This window comes from Somniosus microcephalus, chromosome 7, assembly GCF_052327205.1.
Source record: "Somniosus microcephalus isolate GS21.2 chromosome 7, FLI_Smic_1.0, whole genome shotgun sequence".
Classification (NCBI taxonomy): Eukaryota; Metazoa; Chordata; class Chondrichthyes; order Squaliformes; family Somniosidae; genus Somniosus; species Somniosus microcephalus.
Window position 1 is genome coordinate 198,640,868 of NC_140993.1, and position 24,213 is coordinate 198,665,080.

The 24,213-nt window shown below is 43.8% G+C and overlaps 1 protein-coding gene across 1 annotated transcript in view; it reads right to left on the reverse strand.

Moving 5' to 3' along the window:
• Positions 1-24,213, reverse strand: part of LOC147115063 (exostosin-1-like) — a 284,880-nt gene that overhangs the window by 47,901 nt on the left and 212,766 nt on the right. The window contains exons 2-3 of the mRNA XM_085993303.1: positions 15,633-15,726; positions 9,538-9,645 (exon numbers count right to left, since the gene is read on the reverse strand). Coding sequence (XP_085849429.1) covers positions 9,538-9,645; positions 15,633-15,726 — 202 coding nt within the window. The remainder of the gene's footprint in view (positions 1-9,537; positions 9,646-15,632; positions 15,727-24,213) is intronic.

A 24,213-nucleotide genomic window follows, 5' to 3' on the forward strand; every position in this document is an offset into this window, starting at 1 on the left:
AATTATCTGGTATGTGAAGTTGTCTGTTTAATGTTTAACAGCTGTTTTTATTAAAAAGCATTTGATGAATCACAGGAAACCTGCCATTGGCCTCCTGCAGCAACATGTTCCTGGGTGAAGTGTAAACTGTAGATCCAAACTAATCAAAGCAGGAAATAAAATAAAATAAAATTCCAGCTGGAGAAACGCTCACAACTGGAACAATGCAATATGGAAACATCTGTGTGATAACCTGCACTGAACGTAATTACTAGGAAAGAATTGGCTCGTGAACTATTCCACCAAGACAGACATAACAGAATTCTTCAAATAATTACAGTACATTATTAATTCCAGAGAGACAGTTACAATACCCATGTCCTTTATTGAGTGCAAATTAGTTTCAGTATAATTGTGTGACCTGATACATCGTACCTACAAATAAATTTAGAAGTATCTAGTTCAGACTCAGGGCTAAAAATTGAGTAGCGCCCCAATTGAGGCGCTAACTTTGCCGGGGCGCAAAAAGTAGCACCCTGGAGAAATTAGCGACGCCGCGCCGGAAACTGAGTGGTTGCGCCCCAAGAGGGAAGCGGGGTGCTACTGGAAGCGCCCCGCATCCCTCTTGGGGTGTTGCGAGTGAATATCGTGGTGCTAAATGCCGCAGCACCACGCACAGCGGTACATCGCGCCGCGGTAGTGCAGGCCTTCCTCCCCTTCTTAAAGGGGAGGGACCTTGTGCAGCGCGACCTGGGGCCCAGCTGGGCCCCCGGGGATCGGGAGTGCAGTCAAAAGAGCCCAGCACCCAAGAGAAGTACCGGGCTCTTGGAGCAGAGCTGGCACTCTGGGGGGGGGGGGGTTCAGGAGGCTGGGGACGGGAGCACAGGCAGGTGCTGGCAGGCGGCCAGCAACAAAAATGGCCGCCCTGCACCTCGCCTTTAAATTGTGCCTCCCCGGCTGCAGGTACGCCCCCTAACCCCGTCGGACATAGCGTCCGGCAGTAAATCAGGGGGCGCTCCTGAAGATCGTGGCCGGGGCGTGAGCGGGGCGCACACCAATGATGTCATCGCCAGCGGCGCCGCGCGCTACCGGTTAGCGCCACCACTAACCTCCCGCTGAATTTTGCGGGAGGTGTGGGCAGTGCCGCGCCCGGGCGCTGGTTGGTTTGCGCCCCACTTAGCGCCCTCTTAAGGCGCTAACGGGAGGCGCTATCAACTGAATTTTTCCCCCATAACATATTGGCCTAGAAATTGGGTTGGGGCGCCAAAGTGGCGCAAAAGTTGCCTGAGCGCAGGATTTAGCGCAGCGTTTGAGGCTTCAGCGATCGTCAGATATTCAGTTTCATTGCCCCTCGAGGGACACAGGGTGAGGCTCGAGGCGCTCCGCGTCCCTCTTAGGGCGCTGAAACTGAATATCGCAGCGCAACGTGCCGCAGCGCCACACGCTGCGGCACGGCACGCTGCGGTACTGCAGGCCTTCCTCCCACTGTTAAGGGAGAGGTGCCTGCAACAGCGCGATCCCCGCTCGCGAGTGCCGGCAAACGAGCCCGGCACCAAGGAGAAATGCTGGGCTCTCGGGAAACAGCCGGCAATGCCGCGGGGGGGTTTAGGAGGCCAGGGACAGAGGTGCTGGCAGGCGGCCGCCGAAAAAGGCGGCCGCCCCGCACCTCCACCTTAACTTGCGCCGTTGCCGGCACAGTAAGGCCCCGTAAACCGGGCGCGGGTAGCGAACGGCGCAACTGCGCCGTTCACTACCAAATATCGCGAACGGGGCGCTGCGCACACCGGTGACGTCATTGGTGGCAGCGCAGCACAAAAGGCTAATGCCACCATTATCGCCCCAACTCAATATCGCAGGAGGCGCAGCCAGTGGTGCTACAGCCACTGCCTGCCTCTTTAGGCGCTAACAAGTGGCGCTACTCACCCAATTTCTCCCCCATTAGATCTTAAATAAGAACATAAGAAATAGGAGCAGGAGTAGGCCAATCGGCCCCTCGAGCCTGCTCCGCCATTCAATAAGATCATGGCTGATCTGATCCTAACCGCCAATCTACTATCACAGAACCATCTCCTGAATCTAACAGAATTAGACACACGAAATAGGAGCAGGATCAGGCTACACGGCCCCTGGGCCCGCTCCGCTACCCACAGGGCCACGACCGATCCGAACCTGGACTCATGTCCAAATTCCTGCCCGCTCCCCGTAACCCTTAATTCCCTTTACTTCTAGGAAACTGTCTATTTCTGTTTTAAATTTATGTAATGATGTAGCTTCTACAGCTTTTTGAGGCAGCATATTCCATGGACCTACCACCCTCTGAGTGAAGTAGTTCCTCCTCATCTCAGTTTTGAAAGAGCAGCCCCTTATTCTAAGACTATGCCCCCTAGTTCTAGTTTCACCCATCATCGGGAACATCCTCCCCGCATCCACCCGATCCAACCCCTTCACAATCTTATATGTTTCAATAAGATCACCGCTCATTCTTCTGAACTCCAATGAGTAGAGTCCCAATCTACTCAACCTCTCCTCATATGTCCATCCCCTCATCCCCGGGATTAACCGAGTGAACCTTCTTTGTACTGACTCGAGAGCAAGTATGTCTTTTCTTAAGTATGGACACCAAAACTGTATGCAGTATTCCAGGTGCGGTCTCACCAATACCTTGTACAACTGAAGCAATACCTCCCTATTTTTATATTCTATCCCCCTAGCAATGAAAGCCAACATTCCATTGGCCTTCTTAATCACTTGCTGCACCTGCATACTAACCTTTTGAGTTTCGTGCACCAGGACCCCCAGATCCCTTTGTACTTCAGTACTTTCCAGTTTCTTGCCATTAAGATAATAACTTGCTCTACGATTTTTCCTGCCAAAGTGCATAACCTCACACTTTCCAGTATTGTATTCCATCTGCCAAATCTCTGCCCACTTACTTAGCCTGTCTATGTCCCCTTGCAGGTTTTTTATGTCCTCCTCACTCACTACTTTCCCTCCCATCTTAGTATCATCTGCAAACTTTGATATGTTACACTTGGTCCCCTCCTCCAAATCGTTAATATAGATTGTAAAGAGTTGGGGACCCAGCACTGACCCCTGTGGAACACCACTAGTTACTGATTGCCAGTCCGAGAATGAACCATTTATCCCAACTCTCTGCCTTCTGTTAGATAGCCAATCCTCTATCCATGCCAGAATATTACCCCCAATCCTGTGATCTTTTATCTTAAGCAATAATCTTTCGTGTGGCACCTTGTCAAATGCCTTTTGGAAGTCTAAATACACTACGTCCACTGGTTCCCCTTTATCCACCCTATATGTTACTTCCTCAAAGAACTCCAGCAAATTTGTCAAACATGACTTCCCCTTCATAAAACCATGCTGACTTTGTCCTATTAAATTATGATTATCCAAATGTCCTGTTACTGTCTCCTTAATAATGGACTCCAAAATTTTACCTACCACAGATGTTAGGCTAACTGGTCTATAGTTTCCAGCCTTCTGTCTACTGCCCTTTTTAAATAAGGGTGTTTCATTAGCAGTTTTCCAGTCTGCCGGGACCTTTGCTGAGTCCAGGGAGTTTTGGAAAATTATTACCAATGCATCCACAATCCCTACCGCCACGTCCCTCAAGACCCTAGGATGTAAGCCATCTGGTCCAGGTGATTTATCCACCTTGAGTCCCATTATTTTACCGAGTACCACTTCCTTAGTGATTTTGATTGTGTTTAGCTCCTCCCCCCCTATAGCCCCCTGTTTGTCCAGTGTTGGGATATTCTTAGTGTCTTCTACTGTAAAGACTGATACAAAATATTCATTCAGTGTTTTTGCCATCTCCATATTTCCCACCATTAATTTCCCGGTCTCATCCTCTAAGGGGCCAACATTTACTTTAGCCACCCTTTTTCTTTTTATATAACTATAAAAACTCTTACTATCTGTTTTTATATTTTTTGCTAATTTACTTTCATAATCTATCTTCCCTTTCTTAATCAATCTTTTTGTTATTTTTTGCTGTCTTTTAAAGTTTTCCCAATCCTCTATCCTCCCACTAGATTTGGCTACCTTATATGCCCTTGTTTTTAGTCGAATACTATCCTTAATTTCTTTACTTAGCCACGGATGGCTGTCTTTTCTTTTACACCCTTTTCTTCTCAGTGGAATATATATTTTTTGGAAGTTATAAAATAACTCCTTAAATGTACACCACTGATCATGTATCGTCTTACCCTTTAATCTATTTTCCCAATCCACTCTACTCAATTCTGCTCTCATACCTTCATAGTCTCCTTTATTCAAGCTTAGCACGCTTGTTTGAGAGCCAACCTTCTCACCCTCTAATTGAATATGGAATTCAACCATGTTATGGTCACTCATTTCAAGGGGATCCTTTACTAGGACATTTTTAATTAATCCTGTCTCGTTACACAGGACCAGATCTAAGGTTGCTTGCCCCCTGGTCGGTTCAGTTACATACTGCTCAAGAAACCCATCCCTAATACACTCAATGAACTCATCCTCAAGGCAGCCCTGCCCAATTTGATTTGTCCAATTAATATGATAGTTAAAATCCCCCATAATTATAGATGCTCCCTTATTACAAGCCTCAACTATTTCCTGATTGATACTCCGTCCAACAGAGTTGCAACTGTTCGGACTACGCCCTACTACGGACTACTAGTAGACTACGCCCACTAGTGTTTTTTTCCCCTTATTATTCCTTACCTCCACCCAAACTGTTTCATTATCCTGATCTTTTGACCCAATATCATTTCTCTGTATTACAGTGATTCCTTCCTTTATTAACATAGCCACCCCACCTCCCCTTCCTTCCTGCCTGTCCTTCCTGATCGTTAAATAACCTGGTATGTTTAATTCCCAGGCATTGTCACCCTGCAGCCATGTTTCTGTAATGGCCACAAGATCATACCCATATGTAGTTATTTGTGCCATTAACTCGTCTATTTTGTTACGAATGCTACGTGCATTCAGATAGAGAACTTTCAAAGATGTTTTGTGACACTTAGTTCCTGCTTTTGCCCTTTTTATTACTTTACCTTTAACTCCATACCTTCTGCCCCTTCCTGACAGGCTCTGGTTTTTAATTTCCCCACTGTAAATAGTTAACATAAAGCCTTAACATCAATTTTCTGAAATGTAGTCTTAATGCAAGCTTATTAAATATGTAACTAAAGATGCCAGACTTAAGTCATGCAGGTGGAGCGGAAACAACTGTCTTCCTAATACAACAGTAACTGACTGCATAGTTAACCACAGGGTGCTGCTATCAGTGACATAAATGCAGGTACCAAGGGACATGGACACGTGTTTGTCAGACTCGCAGCAGTGCATCCATCAGGAAATGAAACAGCATCAAGAATTATGCACTCCTTTGAATTCACTTTCACAGAATCTAATTTCCTTTCTGCAACTTATATGTAATTGACATTAATTCATTTTCATCACAAATGCCCAATGAAGCAGATATGATGGGCCAAATGGCCTGTTTCTTACTGTAACATTCTATGATTCTATTATAAGTATTAGTTACCCTCCATAGAACATTCAACAGTAGTTACTATTCAGATAACCCTTTATCTTTCCCAATTCCAAGTTATTTAAGCCCTTAGTTACTTTCCTCTGAATATTTATAGAGTAGCCAGATGTTAGATTAGTCTTAAAAAAAACGCTATTTTCTTGAATTGCATTGGCTGTAAATCAATATTCCATCTAACATAACCTGACGAGAAGAATGTAACCAGAGTCCATTCCAATTTTAATTCAAATTACATTTTATAAGCCATGAGACAAAAGGAATTAATTTTCAAGTCCTAAAACGTGATTGAAAACTGCAAGTCACATGAGACACATTCAGCATCAATAATGTCTGAAGCAAATACAATATGCAGACATCACACTGCATTATATGCTTCTCTTTACATTAGTATGTAGGCAATATGAGGGCCTACTAGTATAGCTCATGGATTTATTTAAGCAACTCTCAGTATGAATCAGAGTCAACTTATAGATACCCAGGAGAACTGCAATATTTCCCCAAAAAGAAAAGCAGGAAATCAATTGGGAGGAGCCATCTCATGCCATTAATAGCAGCATAGAGTATTCCACATTTGCACCAGCAAAGCATGGCTCTTGCAACACACTTGCTTAAAGTAGCGGACATTGTATGGGACAGGGATGGAGGGGAGAAATAGTTGTAAATGTCACACTATGATCACATTTGGTTCTGAATCAATATCATAATATCCAATTACACTTTAGCCAAGTGCTATATCTTTGACAATAAAGGCCAGCTATACAGCAAATCAAATCAAATGAACCCACCCTCTTGTTTACAAAGAAATTACAGCAAGGAAACAAGTCATTTGTACACACCAGTCCATGTTGGTGGTTGTCCTCCACACGAGCAGTAGTCCTAATCCCATATGCCTGCCCTGCTCCCATATCTTTTTATCCCCCATTCTTTCAACCATCTAACAAAGTCTCTGCTTCAATCAGTAATTCTAGTACTGTAGTGCATTCCACAGCCTCACAACTCTGTAAAAAGTTTCTTCTACTCCCTCTAAATCTTTTATAGTCAACCTTGTGTCTATGTCCTTTTATTCTTGACCCCCCCACCATTAGAAACAGCCTGTTTCTATCTACCATATCCCATCCCTTCATAATTTGAAACACCTATCGAATCACTGCGTAATATCCTTTGTTTTTAACAAAAATAGGCCCAATTTTTCAAGTCTTTCTTCATATTTGTATTTACTGATACTAGGCAGCATGTTAGTGAATCTGCGCTGTACCCTCTATTACCATAACATCCTCCCTATGGCGTGGAGCTGCACATAGTGTGATCTTACTAAGGTTTTACACAGATTCACCATTACAGCTCGACTTTTATATTCTATATTCCTTGCCATAAAACCCAGTATTCCATCAGCTTATTTCATGTTCCTATCCACTTGAGCTGCTGCTTTTAATATCTTGTGAACCTGACCCCCAAATCCCTCTGCTCTTCCACAACATCCAACACCCGCCCCACCCCCCTCCCAGTGTAACTGTTACTTTTATTTTATTTTTACACCAAAATTACTAACATTGAATTCCACCTGCCACGTGTTTGCCCATTCCAGCATCTTATCAATATCCCGTAGCATTTTCTTTGGTCATTTATTTAATATGCCTCCTATTTAAGTGTTATCTTGCAAATCTGGTCTCATATCCAAATCAGTGATGTACATAGTGCACAGAACCCTGTGGAATACCGATACCCAATCAGTGATGTACATAGTGAACAGAACCCTGTGGAATACCGATACCCAATCAGTGATGTACATAGTGAACAGAACCCTGTGGAATACCGATACTCACTCAGTGATGTACATAGTGAACAGAACCCTGTGGAATACCGATACCCAATCAGTGATGTACATAGTGAACAGAACCCTGTGGAATACCGATACCCAATCAGTGATGTACATAGTGGACAGAACCCTGTGGAATACCGATACCCAATCAGTGATGTACATAGTGAACAGAACCCTGTGGAATACCGATACCCAATCAGTGATGTACATAGTGAACAGAACCCTGTGGAATACCGATACCCAATCAGTGATGTACATAGTGAACAGAACCCTGTGGAATACCGATACCCAATCAGTGATGTACATAGTGAACAGAACCCTGTGGAATACCGATACCCAATCAGTGATGTACATAGTGAACAGAACCCTGTGGAATACCGATACTCACTTCCAACCACTCTGAGAAATTGCTCTCACCTCCTACTCCCCGTTTCCTCCCTTCCAACTCATTTTTAATCCAATTTTCTATCTTTTCCATAATTCCATACCTCTTAATCTTCACCAATAGTCTCCTGTGTGGTGTCTTATAAAGGGATTTCTGAAAGTCCATGTACACCATATCTGTCACCTCCTCAAATTAATCAGGTCTGTCAAGCCCAATATTCTTTTTTGAAATCCGTACTGGGTGCTTCTAATTATTTACATAAAGAGAAATTTCATCTTTAAATAAATTCTAAAACTTTCCCTACCACAGAAGTTAAACTAACCGGCCTGTAATTACCCAGGTTAGCTCTGTCCTCCCTTTTTGAAAACGGGTATTACACTGCCCACTCCCCAGTCCTCTGGCACACATCCACAATCAGTAGAACCTTGATCCTTATCTACATGCCAATACTCCAGCAGTTTCCTCAACTTCGTACTACTCTAATACAGAAAAACCTGGAGGCTTACTTCCCCATAACTTTTCTCTGTGACGCATGCTAGGCAATGGTTCCATGAACAGAGCATCCCTCTGGTACCTCACCCACGTGGCCATTTTTCATCGATGAGCCTGGACAATGACCATGAGGCTACCACAGCTGAGCCCAAACTGGTCTTCACCTGGCATTTATTTTTCAGCAAGGGCCATTAGAGAACAATGAGGAGCAGGAACCCTAGCTGATTTCCCTCAACCCTTCTGGCCCAGAGACATTAAGGTCAACATTGAGCAGACATGGACCCCAGGTCTTCATGTACCAATGGAATCATTGTGGGAATGGAGAAAAGGTCATGGATCTTTTGAGTTTGACATTTCATTAATACAATAATCTCTAACATGTTATGCAATCATAGATGATGGAAATAAAAACTAGGAGATTCTGTACCAATCACCTACAATCTCCACTCCCCCCACCCCCCGACTGTTCAGAAGCGTCTTCAAAACAGTTTAATATTGTTCAAAAAATAATGGCCCGGAATTAGCGGTCAGCAGTGAATCGAAGGCATTCGCCACTGGCCCCGAAGTACGTTCCACACAAGGATCTCACGATCCCCTGTCGAGAACTTCGGATTTTCTGACCTACAATTCAATTCAATGCAACTTAATGGGGATCCCCTTGTGCGAACTGCTGTGACGTCAACAAGCTGTCTAAGCAGCCAATCAAAAGACAGAATTCTCAGACAGTGAACAAGGAAGTGAGTAAGCAAAAGAAAAATTGGGGTTCTCACATGGGGAAAAGGCAAACCTGAAATAAAGATGGACAAATGTATTTCTTTTTTAATTATAAAACAATTTTTGAAAAGTTTCTTAAAAATTTTAATTTTTATTAAAATGGACAAATTTCACACTGCACAAAATTAAAATGAGTATTCCAGGCCATTGACATTTCTATAGCAATCAAAACGCTGTCAAAACCCCAGTTAAACCTAATCCCTCTGGGTCTAACTTTTAGTGGGGAATTTAACAGCGTACTTACTGCGGAAGAGTTGAGGTTTTCGTCAGTTTCAATGATTTAGGAGATTTGACTGAATGCTGGCTCTCTGAGGGGTGGTGGGTACAGCGCAGCCAGTTTCTGAGCTGTCATTGACAGACCACAACTTTGTTTTCTGGACGCGTCTACGCATGCAACAAATCCCGAAGTCGCAGTCACTTTCAAAGATGAAAGGACGGCGAACGCTGCCAGTTCGCTGTAATCCTGACCGCAAATTCCAGGCCAATGAGTGATTACTGAACTAAATGTTTATGGCTACAATACAGCTCTCCTACCTGTAGTAACAACCTTTCATCTCCAACGACAATAGCTTGGTTCCAGTCAATGACTTCTGAAAATGGCAGCTCCCAGCCGTTACTTAACATCACTGGAATACATGCAGCCTGTGACAAGTTACAGAAAACTATTAATAGTTATAGGGAAAAACATACAAATATGTGTGAAAGATAAAAATGCCTAAATAAGTATGTAAAATTAAAGGAATATTCTTTGGCATCTGTGGTAAGATTTCAGAGTTGGGAACTTTTTGCATAAAGCACTTTGCCTATTATATACTTAACCCTTATTCCCCTACTCATTACTTGAGAAACCTTGTCTTCCTCTTCTGGAGGACAAAACATGGAAGAAACAGATTTATGTTAGATCATTGAAAATATTAACACTAAAGACCACAGATTTTTAAATTCATTCCCGGGATGTGGGCGTCGCTGGCAAGGCCAACATTTATTGCCCATCCCTAGTTACTCTGAGAAGCTGGTGGTGAGCGGCCTTCTTAAACCGCTGCAGGTTTGGTACACTAAGTGGCAGTTAAGAGTCAACCAAATTGGTGTTGGACTCTTGTTCTGTGGATTATTAGTCCAGGCTTCTGAATGACTAACCCAGTAACATAATGTCTACACTACTGTACCCATAGAAAAACAAAGAAATACATAGAAGTGACAACACGGGAACAGGTCATTTGGCCCAAGCACTCTATCACCATTTACCACACAAGCAATTAATTCTCAAATCACAGTTACTTACCCTGTTCCCATATCCCTTTATCCACCTATCCAATCTAATTTTGAACGTTTACATAGTTTCTGCCTCAAACACTAACCAAAAGAAGTGAATTCCACAGCCTCACAACTCTGTGTGAAGAAGTTCCTCCTGCCTATTCTAAATCCTTTTACATTTAGTCTTGGATCTATGGCCCCTCATTTTAGAACCTTCAACTACTGAAAACAGTTCTTTTATCTACTCTATCCCGTCCTTTCAGAATTTTAAACACTACACATATTGCACCACAATCAGCCTTGTTCTCATGAAAAAAAGGCTCAATTTTTCAAGTCTTTCTTTGTATTTCCTCGTACCAGGCAACAGCCTAGTGAATCTGTATTGCACCCTCTCTAAAGCCTCATTATTCTTCTTATAGTGTGGTGCCTAATACTGCACGCAGTATTGAGGTCTTAATGAGGTTATATATAGGCTCATTATCTCTTGGCTTTTATATACTATACCGGAGATAAAACCTAGAATTCTAATAGCTTTTTTTAAAGCCTTACTCCCAAATCCCTCTGCTCTTCCATAGCACCGAACCTACTGCCATTCATAGTATAATTACTGCTGTTATTTTTTAACCAAAATGCACCACGAGACATACCAGCTCAGAATGATGCAGTTAAAACATATACAGATGCTGCCACCAGTCCCTACTTTATGAGCAGTATACTGTAAAATCAGAATTAAATTCCTGGGGAATGACTCAATGATAAAAAGGGAAAAGAATCTGTCCCTAGATACACAATATTGAAAATCAGAACATTTTGATAACTTGGTAACTGTTAACATTCAGGTAAAAGCAGTAATAAAAGTATCCACCAAAACAAGTCAGTAGCATAACTTCCATTACTGAGGTAACTTGCATAACTATGCACTTTGCACATTCTGATGCCAGGTTGCACACAATTCTATAACTTGCACACCAGTTATTGGTGTCTCATCATTTTATATTTTGCATCTAAGTTCTGTTATCATTTTGGCTAATTTTTTTTAACAAAAGGAGAAAGCAAATATGACTGTGCCATACGCCATCCATGGGCATCTTGCATCCAAACTGCAGGTTTGAAACCAACATCCAGGACTTGCTTAACTGTAATCTGGGGAGGACTCCTGAATTTCTTGTTTCCCCGGCGAGGTGTTTGGCTCCCACTTCCCCACAGTAACACTGCTGCGATGGGGAACTCAGTGGTGTGGGAGATCTCTGGCTCTAACTTGTGTCTTACCACAGCACAGCACCATTTGCTGGTGCTCAAACATGTTTACACTTTCCTTTGTTATTAACTACTGCCCTCATTGCTCTGAAAATATTTCATTATCGTCATCAACTTAAGAAAGAAAAAAACTTGCTTTTAGGTTGTGCCTTCTCTCACCTTCAGGAAGTAGCAAAGCGCTTCACTGCCAATAAATTATTTAAAAATTATAACCAATGTTGTTATGTAAGGAAATGTGGCACCCAATTTGGCAGATTAAGGCCCCACAAACAGCAAATGAAATAAATGACCAGTTAATAACAACAGAAAACGCTGGAAAAACTCAGCAGGCCAGGGCAGCATCCGTGGAGAGAGAAACAGAGTTAACGTTTCAGGTCGATGACCTTTCCATAGAACTGGAAAAAGGCAGGAAATGGAAAGCAGGTTTAGGGGCTGGGAAAAGGGAAGGTCAGTGATAGGATGGAATGCAGGAGAGATTAAGAGACACTGAGAGACATTAAGAGATATTCAAGGCGAGAGGAGGTGGTAATGGGACAGGTTAAGAAACAAAGGATGGCTCGAGATGGGGTGTGAATTGCGCTGGCAGAATGAAGGGCAGCTGCCATGTGGGACGGATGAAGAAAAAAAAGGCAAACAAAAATTGTGGATAAAAAAAGAAAATATATATATATATGTGATAGGGGCCGAGGTTATGATCTGAAATTGTTGAACTCTATGTTGAGTCCAGAGGGCTGTAGAGTGCCGAATCGAAAGATGAGGTGCTGTTCTTCGAGCTTACGCTGAGCTTCTGTGGAACAATGCAAGAGGCCGAGGACAGTGAGGCCTGAGTGGGAATGGAGCGGAGAATTAAAATGACAGGCCACCTGGAGCTCGGAATCCCCCTCACGGACTGAACGGAGGTGTTCTGCAATCTGCGTTTGGTCTCCCCAATGTAGAGGAGACAAATGACCAGTTAATCTGTTTTAGTGGTTTTGGTTGAGCTGCCTGATCTTCTTTGAATAGTGCCATAGGATATTTCACCTGAAGCAGCAGACCGGCCCTTGCTTAACGTCTCTTCCTAGTTCTGTGACTCATTAACACTGTAAATATTTCATTCTGATGTTTGACATTAAGCACCTGTAACAATGCGGTGCTCTACTTCCACTTTCCATTCCATTTATTAGATAATAGGAAGGAACAAGTAGCAGCGATTATATCCATAATGGAGATAGGAGTGAAGGGGAAGGATGCAGAAGAGGTATAAAAAGTTACAAATTTAAAAGTGATAAATTAAATTAAAGTAAATCGTGCTTGACTAATCTACTGGAATTTTTTGAGGATGTAACTGGTAAAATAGATAAGGGAGAACCAGTGGATGTGGTGTATTTGGACTTTCAGAAGGCTTTCGATAAGGTCCCGCATAAGAGATTAGCGTGTAAAGTTAAGGCACATGGGATTGGGGGCAAGGTATTGACTTGGATAGAGAATTGGTTGGCAGACAGAAAGCAAAGAGTTGGAATAAACGGGTCTTTTTCCGAGTGGCAGGCAGTGACTAGTGGGGTAGCACAGGGATCGGTCCTTGGACCCCAGCTATTCACAATATATATTAATGATCTAGACAAGGGAACTAGATGTAATATCTCCAAGTTTGCAGACGACACGAAGCTGGGTGGGCGTGTGTGCTGTGAGATGCCGAGAAACTCCAGGATGATTTGGACAGGTTGGGTGATTGGGCAGAAGCATGGCAGATGCAATATAACGTGAATAAATGTGAGGTTATCCACTTTGGTGTCAAAAACAGGAAGGCAGATTATTATCTGAATGGCAATAGATTGGGAGAAGGGGAAGTGCAACGAGACCTAGGTGTCCTTGTGCACCAGTCGCTGAAGGTAAGCATGCAGGTGCAGCAGGCGGTTAAGAAGGCAAATGGTATGTTGGCCTTCGTAGCGAGAGGGTTTGAGTACAGGAACAAGGATGTCTTGCTGCAGTTGTACAGGGCCTTGGTGAGACCACATCTTGAGTATTGTGTGCAGTTTTGGTCGCCTTATCTGAGGAAGGATGTTCTTGCCATGGAAGGAGTTCAGCGAAGATTCACCAGGCTGATACCTGGGATGGCAGGAATGACGTATGAGGAGAGATTGGGTCAATTGGGCTTATACTCGCTGGAGTTTAGAAGATTGAGAGGGGATCTCATTGAAACTTATAAAATTCTGACAGGACTGGACAGACTAGATGCAGGAAGGATGTTCCCGATGGTTGGGGAGTCCAGAACCAGGGGTCACAGTCTAAGGATAAGGGGTAAGCCATTTAGGACAGAAATGAGGAGGAATTTCTTCACCCAGAGTGGTGAACCTGTGGAATTCTCTACCACAGAAGGCAGTAGAGGCCAATTCATTAAATTTATTCAAGGAGTTGGATATATTTCTTAAGGCTAAAGGGATCAAGGGGTATGGGGAGAAAGCAGGGACCGGGTACTGAATTTGGATGATCAGCCATGATCGCATTGAATGGCGGAGCAGGCTCGAGGGGCCGAATGGCCTACTCCTGCTCCTATCTTCTATGTTTCTATGAATTATTTTGGGGCTGTACCTGCCTTGAATTTCTAACTTTAATCCCACAGGACAGAATTTTCAAGATACTGCTAATTTCTAACTAGTCCTGCGAGAGAGAAAAACTGTCTCACAAAATCACCAGGAGTACAACGTGCTTTAAAATTAATATTTTATACCAGCTGTGAAAACGTTATGGTTTATCGTAAGCATCAAGAATCATCTATATACTAATTTAGGAGTCTGCAAATTTCAAATGAATGCCAATCTAACTGAATAAATGACAAGTTACATACTACCAGCCCAATTTTTTAAGTTTAAATGACACAGGACTTCTTTCCTTTGAAAATTCATTTAGCTTTTCAAAGGTGAACAATGAAACCATCTGCCGTCATCTGAAGTTCAACGTATCATAAACTAGAAAGTGGGTTCCCCTAGAAAGACCGTTCTCATTACACTACTGATGCTGGGTCAATTAGAAACATTAAAATGGAGTGCCATTGACTTTCTCACTCGTCTAATGCCTTTCAATTGCCATTGCCAAGAAGTATAAGCCTGCACCTTATGTACACAACGCAAGCGAGTGATCTGCAGCTCTAAAAGATGATAACCCATGTTCCAATTCTGGTTAACAATGGGAACATTTGAGGGTTCTCAGTTTACTTGTTCACTGGTCTTCAATGATCTGCCTTTCACCCAGAGTTAAAATTGATCAGAACTAACTCCAGCTATTTTTAAATTAATCCCAGCATCTTTCATTTAATTTTGCTAATCATGATTTCAATTACTTCATGCTAAAAATTATAATGTACATTGAAGTAACAGTTGTGCCAGAACAGTGGAATACAAGTCTAAAGAGGTTATATTGAGACTTTCTAATGCACTGGTCAGGCATCACCTGGAATAAGTTCATAACTAAACCCATCCAATTCCACTACTGCAAGAGTGTCCATGCCTTTAGTTTTTGTGGGTTGCATGGGTGTGTAGCATGGAATCTTGGAGGCCATATATAAAGTGTAAATCCCATGTTGCCATTAATTTGCATCTTAATTTACATCTCAAATTGTTGGTACTAACAGAATATGGTGTGTTTAATTTAGGATTTATTCATCAGTGATGCAGCATTGTTAATAACTGTCGTTTCCAAACCACAAAATTCAAACCGGACAATCCAGAAAATAAGAAACAAGCACAAATAGTCCAGAGTTGCTTGGGTTTAAGGGCTGGATTGCTCGGGGTCAGGGTCACAGTTTACACATCAATGCACTATAAGACCCTAGTTAATTAGATTACTGTTTTGTGTGGGGTGGGGGGAGAAGCAGAAAACAATCTCTCACCAACAGCTATGCACACTTAGACTGGTTGAAGTAAAAAGGCAGGTGTAACTGCATTCAAGTGTAAAAGGATTAGGATTGGCCTTAGCCTTCCCTCCCCCTATGGAATCCTAAATGTAAGTGAGCATCTCCACTGAACATAAATGCTACAAATACACACAAAGAAAGATGCTAATAGTGCTGCACGTTTTCAACCTCAAGTTTATATATATTTTTTAAAACAAAGCATCATCTATATCCATTGTACTTCAATTACCTGTAAAGCCTCCAGAAACCGGAAAGATCCCAGTCTACGGCCCCTTGGAACCAAACAGAAGGTGGAATTGTGCAACATCTCACGATAATCATATCTAGGAAAGAATAAATAGGAACAAATAGTAAAATAAAGCTCAACCGTATTCTCTCAACTCAATCAACAATAGTATTTAACTGTTTCAAAATTCATTCTTGGGATGTGGCATTTACTGCCCATCCCTAGATGCCCTAACTGAGTGGCTCGCTCAGCGACTTCAGAGGGCAGTTAAGAGTGCTGTAAGGAGGATGCCGAGAAACTCCAGTATGATTTGGACAGGTTGGGTGATTGGGCAGAAGCATGGCAGATGCAACATAACGTGGATAAATGCGAGGTTATCCACTTTGGTGTCAAAAACAGGAAGACAGATTATTATCTGAATGGCAATAAATTGGGAGAAGGGGAAGTGCAACGAGACCTGGGTGTCCTTGTGCACCAGTCGCTGAAGGTAAGCATGCAGGCAGTTAAGAAGGCAAATGGTATGTTGGCCTTCGTAGCGAGAGGGTTCGAGTACAGGAACAAGGATGTCTTGATGCAGTTGTACAGGGCCTTGGTGCGACCACACCTGGAGTACTGTGTGCAGTTTTGGTCACCTTATCTGAGGAAGGATGTTCTTGCCATGGAGGGAGTTCAGCGAAGATTCATCAGGCTGATACCTGGGATGGCAGGAATGACGTTTGAGGCGAGATTGGGTCGATTGGGCTTATACTCGCTGGAGTTTAGAAGAATGAGAGGGGATCTCATTGAAACTTATAAAATACTAACAGGACTAGATAGACTGGATGCAGGAAGGATATTCCCGATGGCCAGGGAGTCCAGAACCAGGGGTCACAGTCTAAGGATAGGGGGTAAGCCATTTAGGACAGAAATGAGGAGGAATTTCTTCACCCAGAGAGTGGTGAACCTGTGGAATTCTCTACCACAGAAGGCAGTAGAGGCCAATTCATTAAATATATTCAAGAAGGAGTTAGATATATTTCTTAAGGCTAAAGGTATGAAGGGATATGGAGAGAAGGCAGGAACAGGGTACTGAAATTGGATGATCAGCCATGATCTCATTGAATGGTGGAGCAGGCTCGAGGGGCCGAATGGCCAACTCCTGCTCCTATCTTCTATGTTTCTATGTTTAAGAGTCAACCACGTTGGTGTGGGACTGGAGTCACATATAGTTCAGACTGGGTAAGAATGGCAGATTTCCTTCCCTAAAGGATATTAGTGAACCAGTTGGGTTTTTATGACAATTCAACAGCTTCATGGTCACTTTTACTGGTTATCGGATTTTTATTTCCAGTTTTTAATAAAAAACTGAATTCAAAATCTCAAACTGCCATGGTGGAATTTGAACTCATGTTCCCTGGATTATTAGTCTCTGAGTTACTAGTCCAGTAAAACAACCACTACACTACTGATCCTGACACTGGGCACTTGAAATGGGTAATGCGGTGCTCCCCAAAAGGCTCAGGAAGTTTACCCAGTGAATAACCGTGCAATACCGAACAAGAAGGTGCCATTTCAATCCCCAGTCTGTGCTGAGCTAGCTGACTTCAACCACGGCAGTGGTAGAAGTGTGATAACTAGCCTCAGTATCCCTAAGTTAAGGAGGAGGAAAAAAAAGAGTCCAGGCGTCCACTTTGGACTGTGGTTTGATTTCTGACATCAGTGTAAGCAGAGTATATAGTTCAGACTGGAGGATCGATTCAGGTTTGCTAGTCACAGCGAACACCCCATAAATGCACGCCATATTGATCCTATCTAACTGCTAGATCTTCAAAGAAATGCAGTTTGAAATGCTGCCAATTTCTCTGAGGTTCACTCTGCTCTGTGAGGCAAGTTGCCTTTCTGTCCCGCTCCCCGCCATTCCCAATAGAGCTTGGAGCTTTGTCCTTCCCAGCACCAACCTAATCCTAGCCCACAGGCAAAGAAACGCAAACTTTTTAGGTAAAGCTATTTATGTTTACACAGGAATACTCAATAATTAGTGTGAATGCACTGCTTCAGAACCATTTGCTGAAACAACCATGTAGAGCTAATTTGCACAAGAAAAGGTCACTGTCAATGGATTAAAGGTGTCCCTGCAGAGATTAAATATAAAAATGAAACCATGCTGTATTAATTAAAGCACAAAAAACTGACTTCAAAGTAGAAATGCTTCAATTTTTAAAAATATAAACTGAAAAGTAATTGAAAGTACAAACTCCGATGACTTGAGTCACGGTTAGAAGCTGAAAGTTCATGGTTTGGAACTAGTTACACTGAGATTTATTTCATAATCAAGTTCCACTTTTCCAATTTAGTTTACCATTTATCCAGCACTTCATCAGTGAGAGGGGTCAGTGAACTGATTGTTCAGATCCAATACTTTGCTGAATAAAACATACAGGCAGCAGCACACACTTCTTTTGGAAAATATTAACATGATTCTATGATGAGACAGTCAAGACCACTAGATGTTTCCAAGATGAGTGAAACCAAACCAGCTGCAGTTAACTACCTTCCACTGCTCCAAAGGACTCCAGTATTGCACTTCAGGGGCCAAATGTGCACACACATTTCTTACACTTGATCAATAGTTGCTTTATAAACATATACAAATTTGAGCCAATCACTACTGAACAGGTAGGTTCAAAAACCATGGAACTTCAAACTTGACAAATCATAAATAGGCAAAATCAGCACAGCTACTAATGAAAAAAACAGAAAAAGCAAAACAAATTCTTCAAAATATATTCTGTACATCCTTTCAGTCACCATCTTGGGTTCTTTATGAAGCCGAGCACTTACTGCTTGAAGTAAGGTTTGCAACATAAGTCATAAAAATTACAAAATTTACAAGAAAATGATTAAACTTACCCACATAAAAGCATTTCCATGTTAGAAATAATTGCTAGAATGCTTCCGTCAGAAAACTCTGCTTCTGAGAAGCCAGAGGTTCCCAGCCAAATTATTTAATTGAAGAGGCTCAAAGCCAGCAGGCTAGAGCTCACATACTGTACCTGTGCCTCCAGTTGCTGGAAATACTTTATGTACAAGAGCATGGGCCTTACACTAAACATCCGTAAGACAAAGGTCCTCTGCCAACCTGCCGCCGCCACACAGTACTGCCCCCCGATGATCAAAATCCACGACAAGGCCTTGGACAACGTGGACCACTTTCCATACCTCGGGAGCCTACTGTCAACAAGGGCAGATGTCGACGACGAAGTCCAACACTGCCTTCAGTGTGCCAGTGCAGCCTTCGGTCGTCTGAGGAGCGTTTGAAGACCAGGACCTCAAACCTGGCACTAAGCTCATGGTCTACAGAGCAGCAGTGATACCCGTCCTGCTGTATGCCTCAGAGACATGGACCATGTACAGCAGGCACCTCAAAGCACTGGAGAGGTACCACCAATGCTGCCTCCGCAAGATCCGCAAATCCATTGGCAGGATAGGCGCACCAACGTCAGTGTTCTTGCTCAGGCCAACATCCCCAGCATCGAAGCTTTGACCATGCTCGATCAGCTCCGATGGACGGGTCACATTGTCCGCATGCCCGATACGAGACTCCCAAAACAAGCGCTCTACTCGGAGCTCCGGCACGGCAAGAGCCCCAGGTGGGCAGAGCAAACGCTTCAAGGACACCCTCAAAGACTCTTTGAAAAAGTGTAACATCCCCACCGACACCTGGGAATCCCTGGCCCAAGACCGCACAAAGTGGAGGAGAAGCATCCGGGAAGGTGCCGAACACCTCGAGTCTCTTCGCCGGGAGCAAGCGGAAGCCAAGCGCAGGCAGCGCAAGGAGCGCACATCAACCCAAGCACCCCACCCACCTGCCCCTTCAACCACCGTCTGCCCCACCTGTGACAGAGACTGTAGGTCCCGCATTGGACTAATCAGTCACCTGCGAACTCATTTTTAATGTGGAAGCAAGTCATCCTCAGTTCCGAGGGACTGCCTAAGAAGATGATGACAGCAAAACTGACCAATCACAGAGCATGCCAGAAATACCCATTCCACTGAACAATTACAGAGAATGAACCCCCTGCCCCCCAAAAACCATTTTAGAATTAACCAATTTTCTTTTACACTAAACAGCAGAATTATGTAAAGCATGAACTCTTTTCAACTTTTTCTGATGCAACTTTGAAAGCAAGAACATGCATACTTTTTCCCAGCTGATGTCTCACAGCTGTAGTTGGCATGTAAAAGCTAATATGGATTCCACCACTATTTCCGGTAGGCCATCCCAAATTCTAGCATCCTTTTGTGGAAAGAAATTATCCTAACCTCCATTTGCAAGTCTTTTCCAAGAATACTAGTCAAATTCCTGTGGCATTACAAACAAGGAATCAATGCCAATTGCAGTCTCCAGGTTAACTAGGGCTGGAGGGAAGGGGATAAATGAACCTGGGCTAAGGGATGATTGTGACAAGAGGCCAGAGAGGGAAAGTAGAGTCTGGAGGGTGGGAAAAGCAAGATAGAGGGCAGGGAGGGAAAGAAGGTACAGCAGAGTTAAAGACTGGGGGAGAAGAAAGACATAACAGGGCTAGAGGTTGGAGGGGGAGAGCATGAAGGAGGTTTAGAGGCTGGGGGTGGGGGTGCAAAGGGAAAGGCAAAGCAGGATTAGCGGGTAGAGGAGAGTGAGCAGGTCAGGGAGAAAAGCAGGGAAAGGAAGACGAATGGTCATCAGAGTAAAGTTGGAGCCCAGAGAAAGCAGCCACACTGCTGTAGCCAATACCACCAGTATGGCAAGCTTGGACAGAGTGAGAGACAGCAAGAAGAAAGGGCAAAGGAGTGGCATGGCAGAGTTTAAAAAAAATCACCAGCGCTACTTCAGAAGCATATGATAATGAACTTAAAAGATGGATATCCTTTAAGTCTGAGAGTCACATTGAAGGAGCTGTCCCAGGTAGTCACATTCCTAATAACAATACTATGTAGGAGGACCCCAAGGAGAAGTTACACATTCACTCTGGGAAATTCACAATACAAAAAGTTTAACAAACAAAATTGTTAAGTGTGCTAAGATTTCCCCAAGTTCTTAAGTACCATTGCTGCATTGTAAGCAATCAGCTAATGTCCACATTGCAAGAAGAGAGACTTGGACCTAAAAATTGGGTTGCTTTACGCCTCCCATTAGTGTCTGTGAGCCCGGCACTTCTCTTGACTGCCGGGCTCTTTTGCCAGCACTCCGATCCCTGATGGCCCAGCTGGGCCCTGAGTCACGCTGTGCAAGGCCCCTCCCCTTTAAGGGGAGGAAGGCCTGCAGCACTGCAACGCAACATGCGCTACCGATGAATTTCAGCCGCGGGATGTGGGCGCTAATTTTTTCAGGGCGCTAGAAGTAGTGCCCCGGCGAAGTTAGCACCCCAAAGGGGGTGCAACTCAATTTTTCCCCCTTGGTGTTCTGTTCCTTCCCATTAGAAGGCTGAATCTGGTTAAATTTGGGTTTTGGCTCCATGTCGAGAGCCAATATTAGCAGTATTATTAATGATAGGGATGTATGGGGGAATTGTGTACGCCTGGGGGTGAGCAGACAAGACACTCAGCATTTTCAGATCAGCTCACTTCTAGCTGCTGCTGCTACCATGAAGGTTACCGAGCACGGAGACCTTATATGCGAGTATTTCCAACAGATAATTACTCAGTGGTTTCTACATTCCAATAAAACACTCCCTTCTCTCTCCAACATGTCTAAATCCAGTACTTATATATCTATACACTACTCAATGGCTAATGTGAGGTGAAAAATGACAGGATTACAGCCAGGTGTGGAGCTTTAATTTCAAAAGGCGCAGTCAAGTACTTGTCCACTGTCAACTTTTATTAACTCCTGGAATTTGTTGTTAATCTTCTTTCCTGCAAAGTCAAAAATGTTATTTTTGTCTTTCTTTATTGTTGCATCAGCTAGCAGTGCAAAACATTTCTATCTGAACAAACCTTTATTAAAAATTATTTTAAACAGTAAACAGCTGGATTTCATAATTCCAGGGGTACATTCAAGGAGTCCGAGATGTTGGAGTCTAGGATTTTGACAACTCTCCTAGCTTGGAGGAGGGCTAAGCTGAGATTGTCATAGTCTTATCCTATATGATACCCACTTCACAGGGTCATCCATGTAGCGTGGAACTGGAATCACACACAGGCCAGACTGGACAGAACTGGCAGGCTCCCTTTTGTGAAGGACAAACAAGGAACAAGTTGGATTTTTAAGACGATCCCAGAAGCTTTTGTGGGGGTTTTATTGGTGCTAGTCCACAGATTACCAGATTTATTGAACTCAATTTGATAATTTGCCATGGTGGGATTTGAACTTTCAACCTCTAGGATTTCTAGTCCAGCACCATAACCACTAGGCTATCATACCCAAGATCTAAATAGCTACATACAGATATGGATCCACACCAACACACGGTTTTGGTTCGTTTGGAGTGAAATTCACTACAGGGCTTTTGCATGCTATGGCTAACAGCTCTTTTACATTAAAAGCACTGTTTGCCAATTAAAAACAGGGTTTTGCAGCATAGTACAGGTAGACTATCCTTTATCCGAAAACCTCGGGACCAGCCGTGTTTCGGTTTTCGGAAAATTTCGGATTTCGGAAGGTATTTTATAAGACTGGGAAATTTGTCGGGGGTGGGGGTCGGCGTCGGCTGGGGGGGGTTGGGGGTCGGGGTCGGCGGGGGGTCGGGGTCGGCGGGGGGGGGGGTCGGGGGTCGGGGTCGTGCGCACGACTTACGCTGAACGAAAACACTTTCGGTTTTCAGAGGATTTCGGTTTTCGGAAGTGCGGATAAAGGATACACTATCCCTTATCCGAAAGGGTGGGGGTCGGCGGGGGGTGAGAAAAGAATATCGGACAGGCCGCTGCAGCTATCGGACGGGCCGCTGTATTGTTGGGTTCACTCTCCCGGTATACCTTCTTCACACTGCCCGGCTCGGCCTGCAATCTCCTACCCAGGAGGGAACTCAGTGACCCTCTGCCCTGCTCAGCGTAAGTCGTGCGCCACTCTGGTCATGTCGTGCGCACGACTTACGCTGAACGAAAAAACCTTCGGTTTTTAGAGGGTTTCGGTTTTCGGAAGTTCAGATAAAGGGTAGTCTACCTGTATTAGAAAGCCCTATATGTTATTAGATCTTCTGGTGGAGGTAGTGGAATAATTGTCGTTCATTCACTTTTGCTCCCACCCTCATTCACTTGAGCCTTTCCCCTTCCCTACTGTCCCATGCCACCATTGCATCAGCTACCACCCTTGCACCAGCAACACCCCTTGCTGTCCCCGCCCATCGTGCCTTACCCTGATCCGAAACTGTATAGGACCCGTCAAAGATTGCAGCACAGAGATTCTTTGCACCTTTATTTATGAAACATTAGGAAAATCAAACCTATTGTCTTCGACCGCTGCTACAAACTCCATTCCCTCGCCACTGATTCTATCCCTCTCCCTGACCACTGTCTCAGGCTGAACCTTGGCGTCCTATTTGACCATGAGCTGAGTTTGCAACCCTACATCCTATCCATCACAAAGACCGCCTACTTCCACCTGCATAACATCGCTCGTCAATGCTCATCCCACTGTTCAAATCCATTCAAAGCTTTGCCCCTCTCTCCGTAGCTCCATAACCTTCTCCAGCCCTACAACCCTCAGAGAACTCTGCATTCCTCCAATTTTGGTCAACATTGGCGGCTGTGACTTCAGATGTATAAGCTCTAAGCTCTGGAATCCCCTCCCTAAACCTCTCTGTCGCTCTCTCTCTCCTCCTTAAAACCGATCGCCATGGTCGCCCATTCGAATATCTTTTTTTGGCTTGATGTCAATTTTTGACTGCATTCCTGTGAAGCACCTTGGGATGCTTTGCTACGTTAAATGCGCTATATAAATGCAAAATCTGGTTATTGTTATGGTGTGATTATATTGGCATGGAGATGATGGGTAGCAATTATACTGCACTAGCATAATGCTAAACTACCACAAAACGGTTCACTTCTTTTCCTCTTGGGGACAGAATGGAGTTTGTACTTATAAGAACATAAGAAATAGGAGCAGGAGTAGGCCATACGGCCCCTCGGGCCTGCTCCGCCGTTCAATAGGATCATGGCTGATCCAAACCTAGACTCACGTCCACTTCCCTGCCCTCTCCCCGTAACCCCTAATTCCCTTATCAGCTAGGAAACTGTCTATCTCCGTTTTAAATCTATTTAATGTTGCAGCTTCCACAGCTCTCTGGGGTAGCAAATTCCATAGATTTACTACCCTCTGAGTGAAGAAGTTTCTCCTCATCTCAGTTTTGAAAGGGCAGCCCCTTATTCTAAGAGTATGCCCCCTAGTTCTAGTCTCACCCATCAGTGGAAACATCCTCACCGCATCCACCCGATCAATCCCCCTCACAATCTTATATGTTTCGATAAGATCGCCTCTCATTCTTCTGAACTCCAATGAGTAGAGGCCCAACCTACTCAACCTTTCCTCATACGTCAACCCCCTCATCTCCGGAATCAACCGAGTGAACCTTCTCTGAACCGCCTCGAGAGCAAGTACAGGTAGACTATCCTTTATCCGAAAACCTTA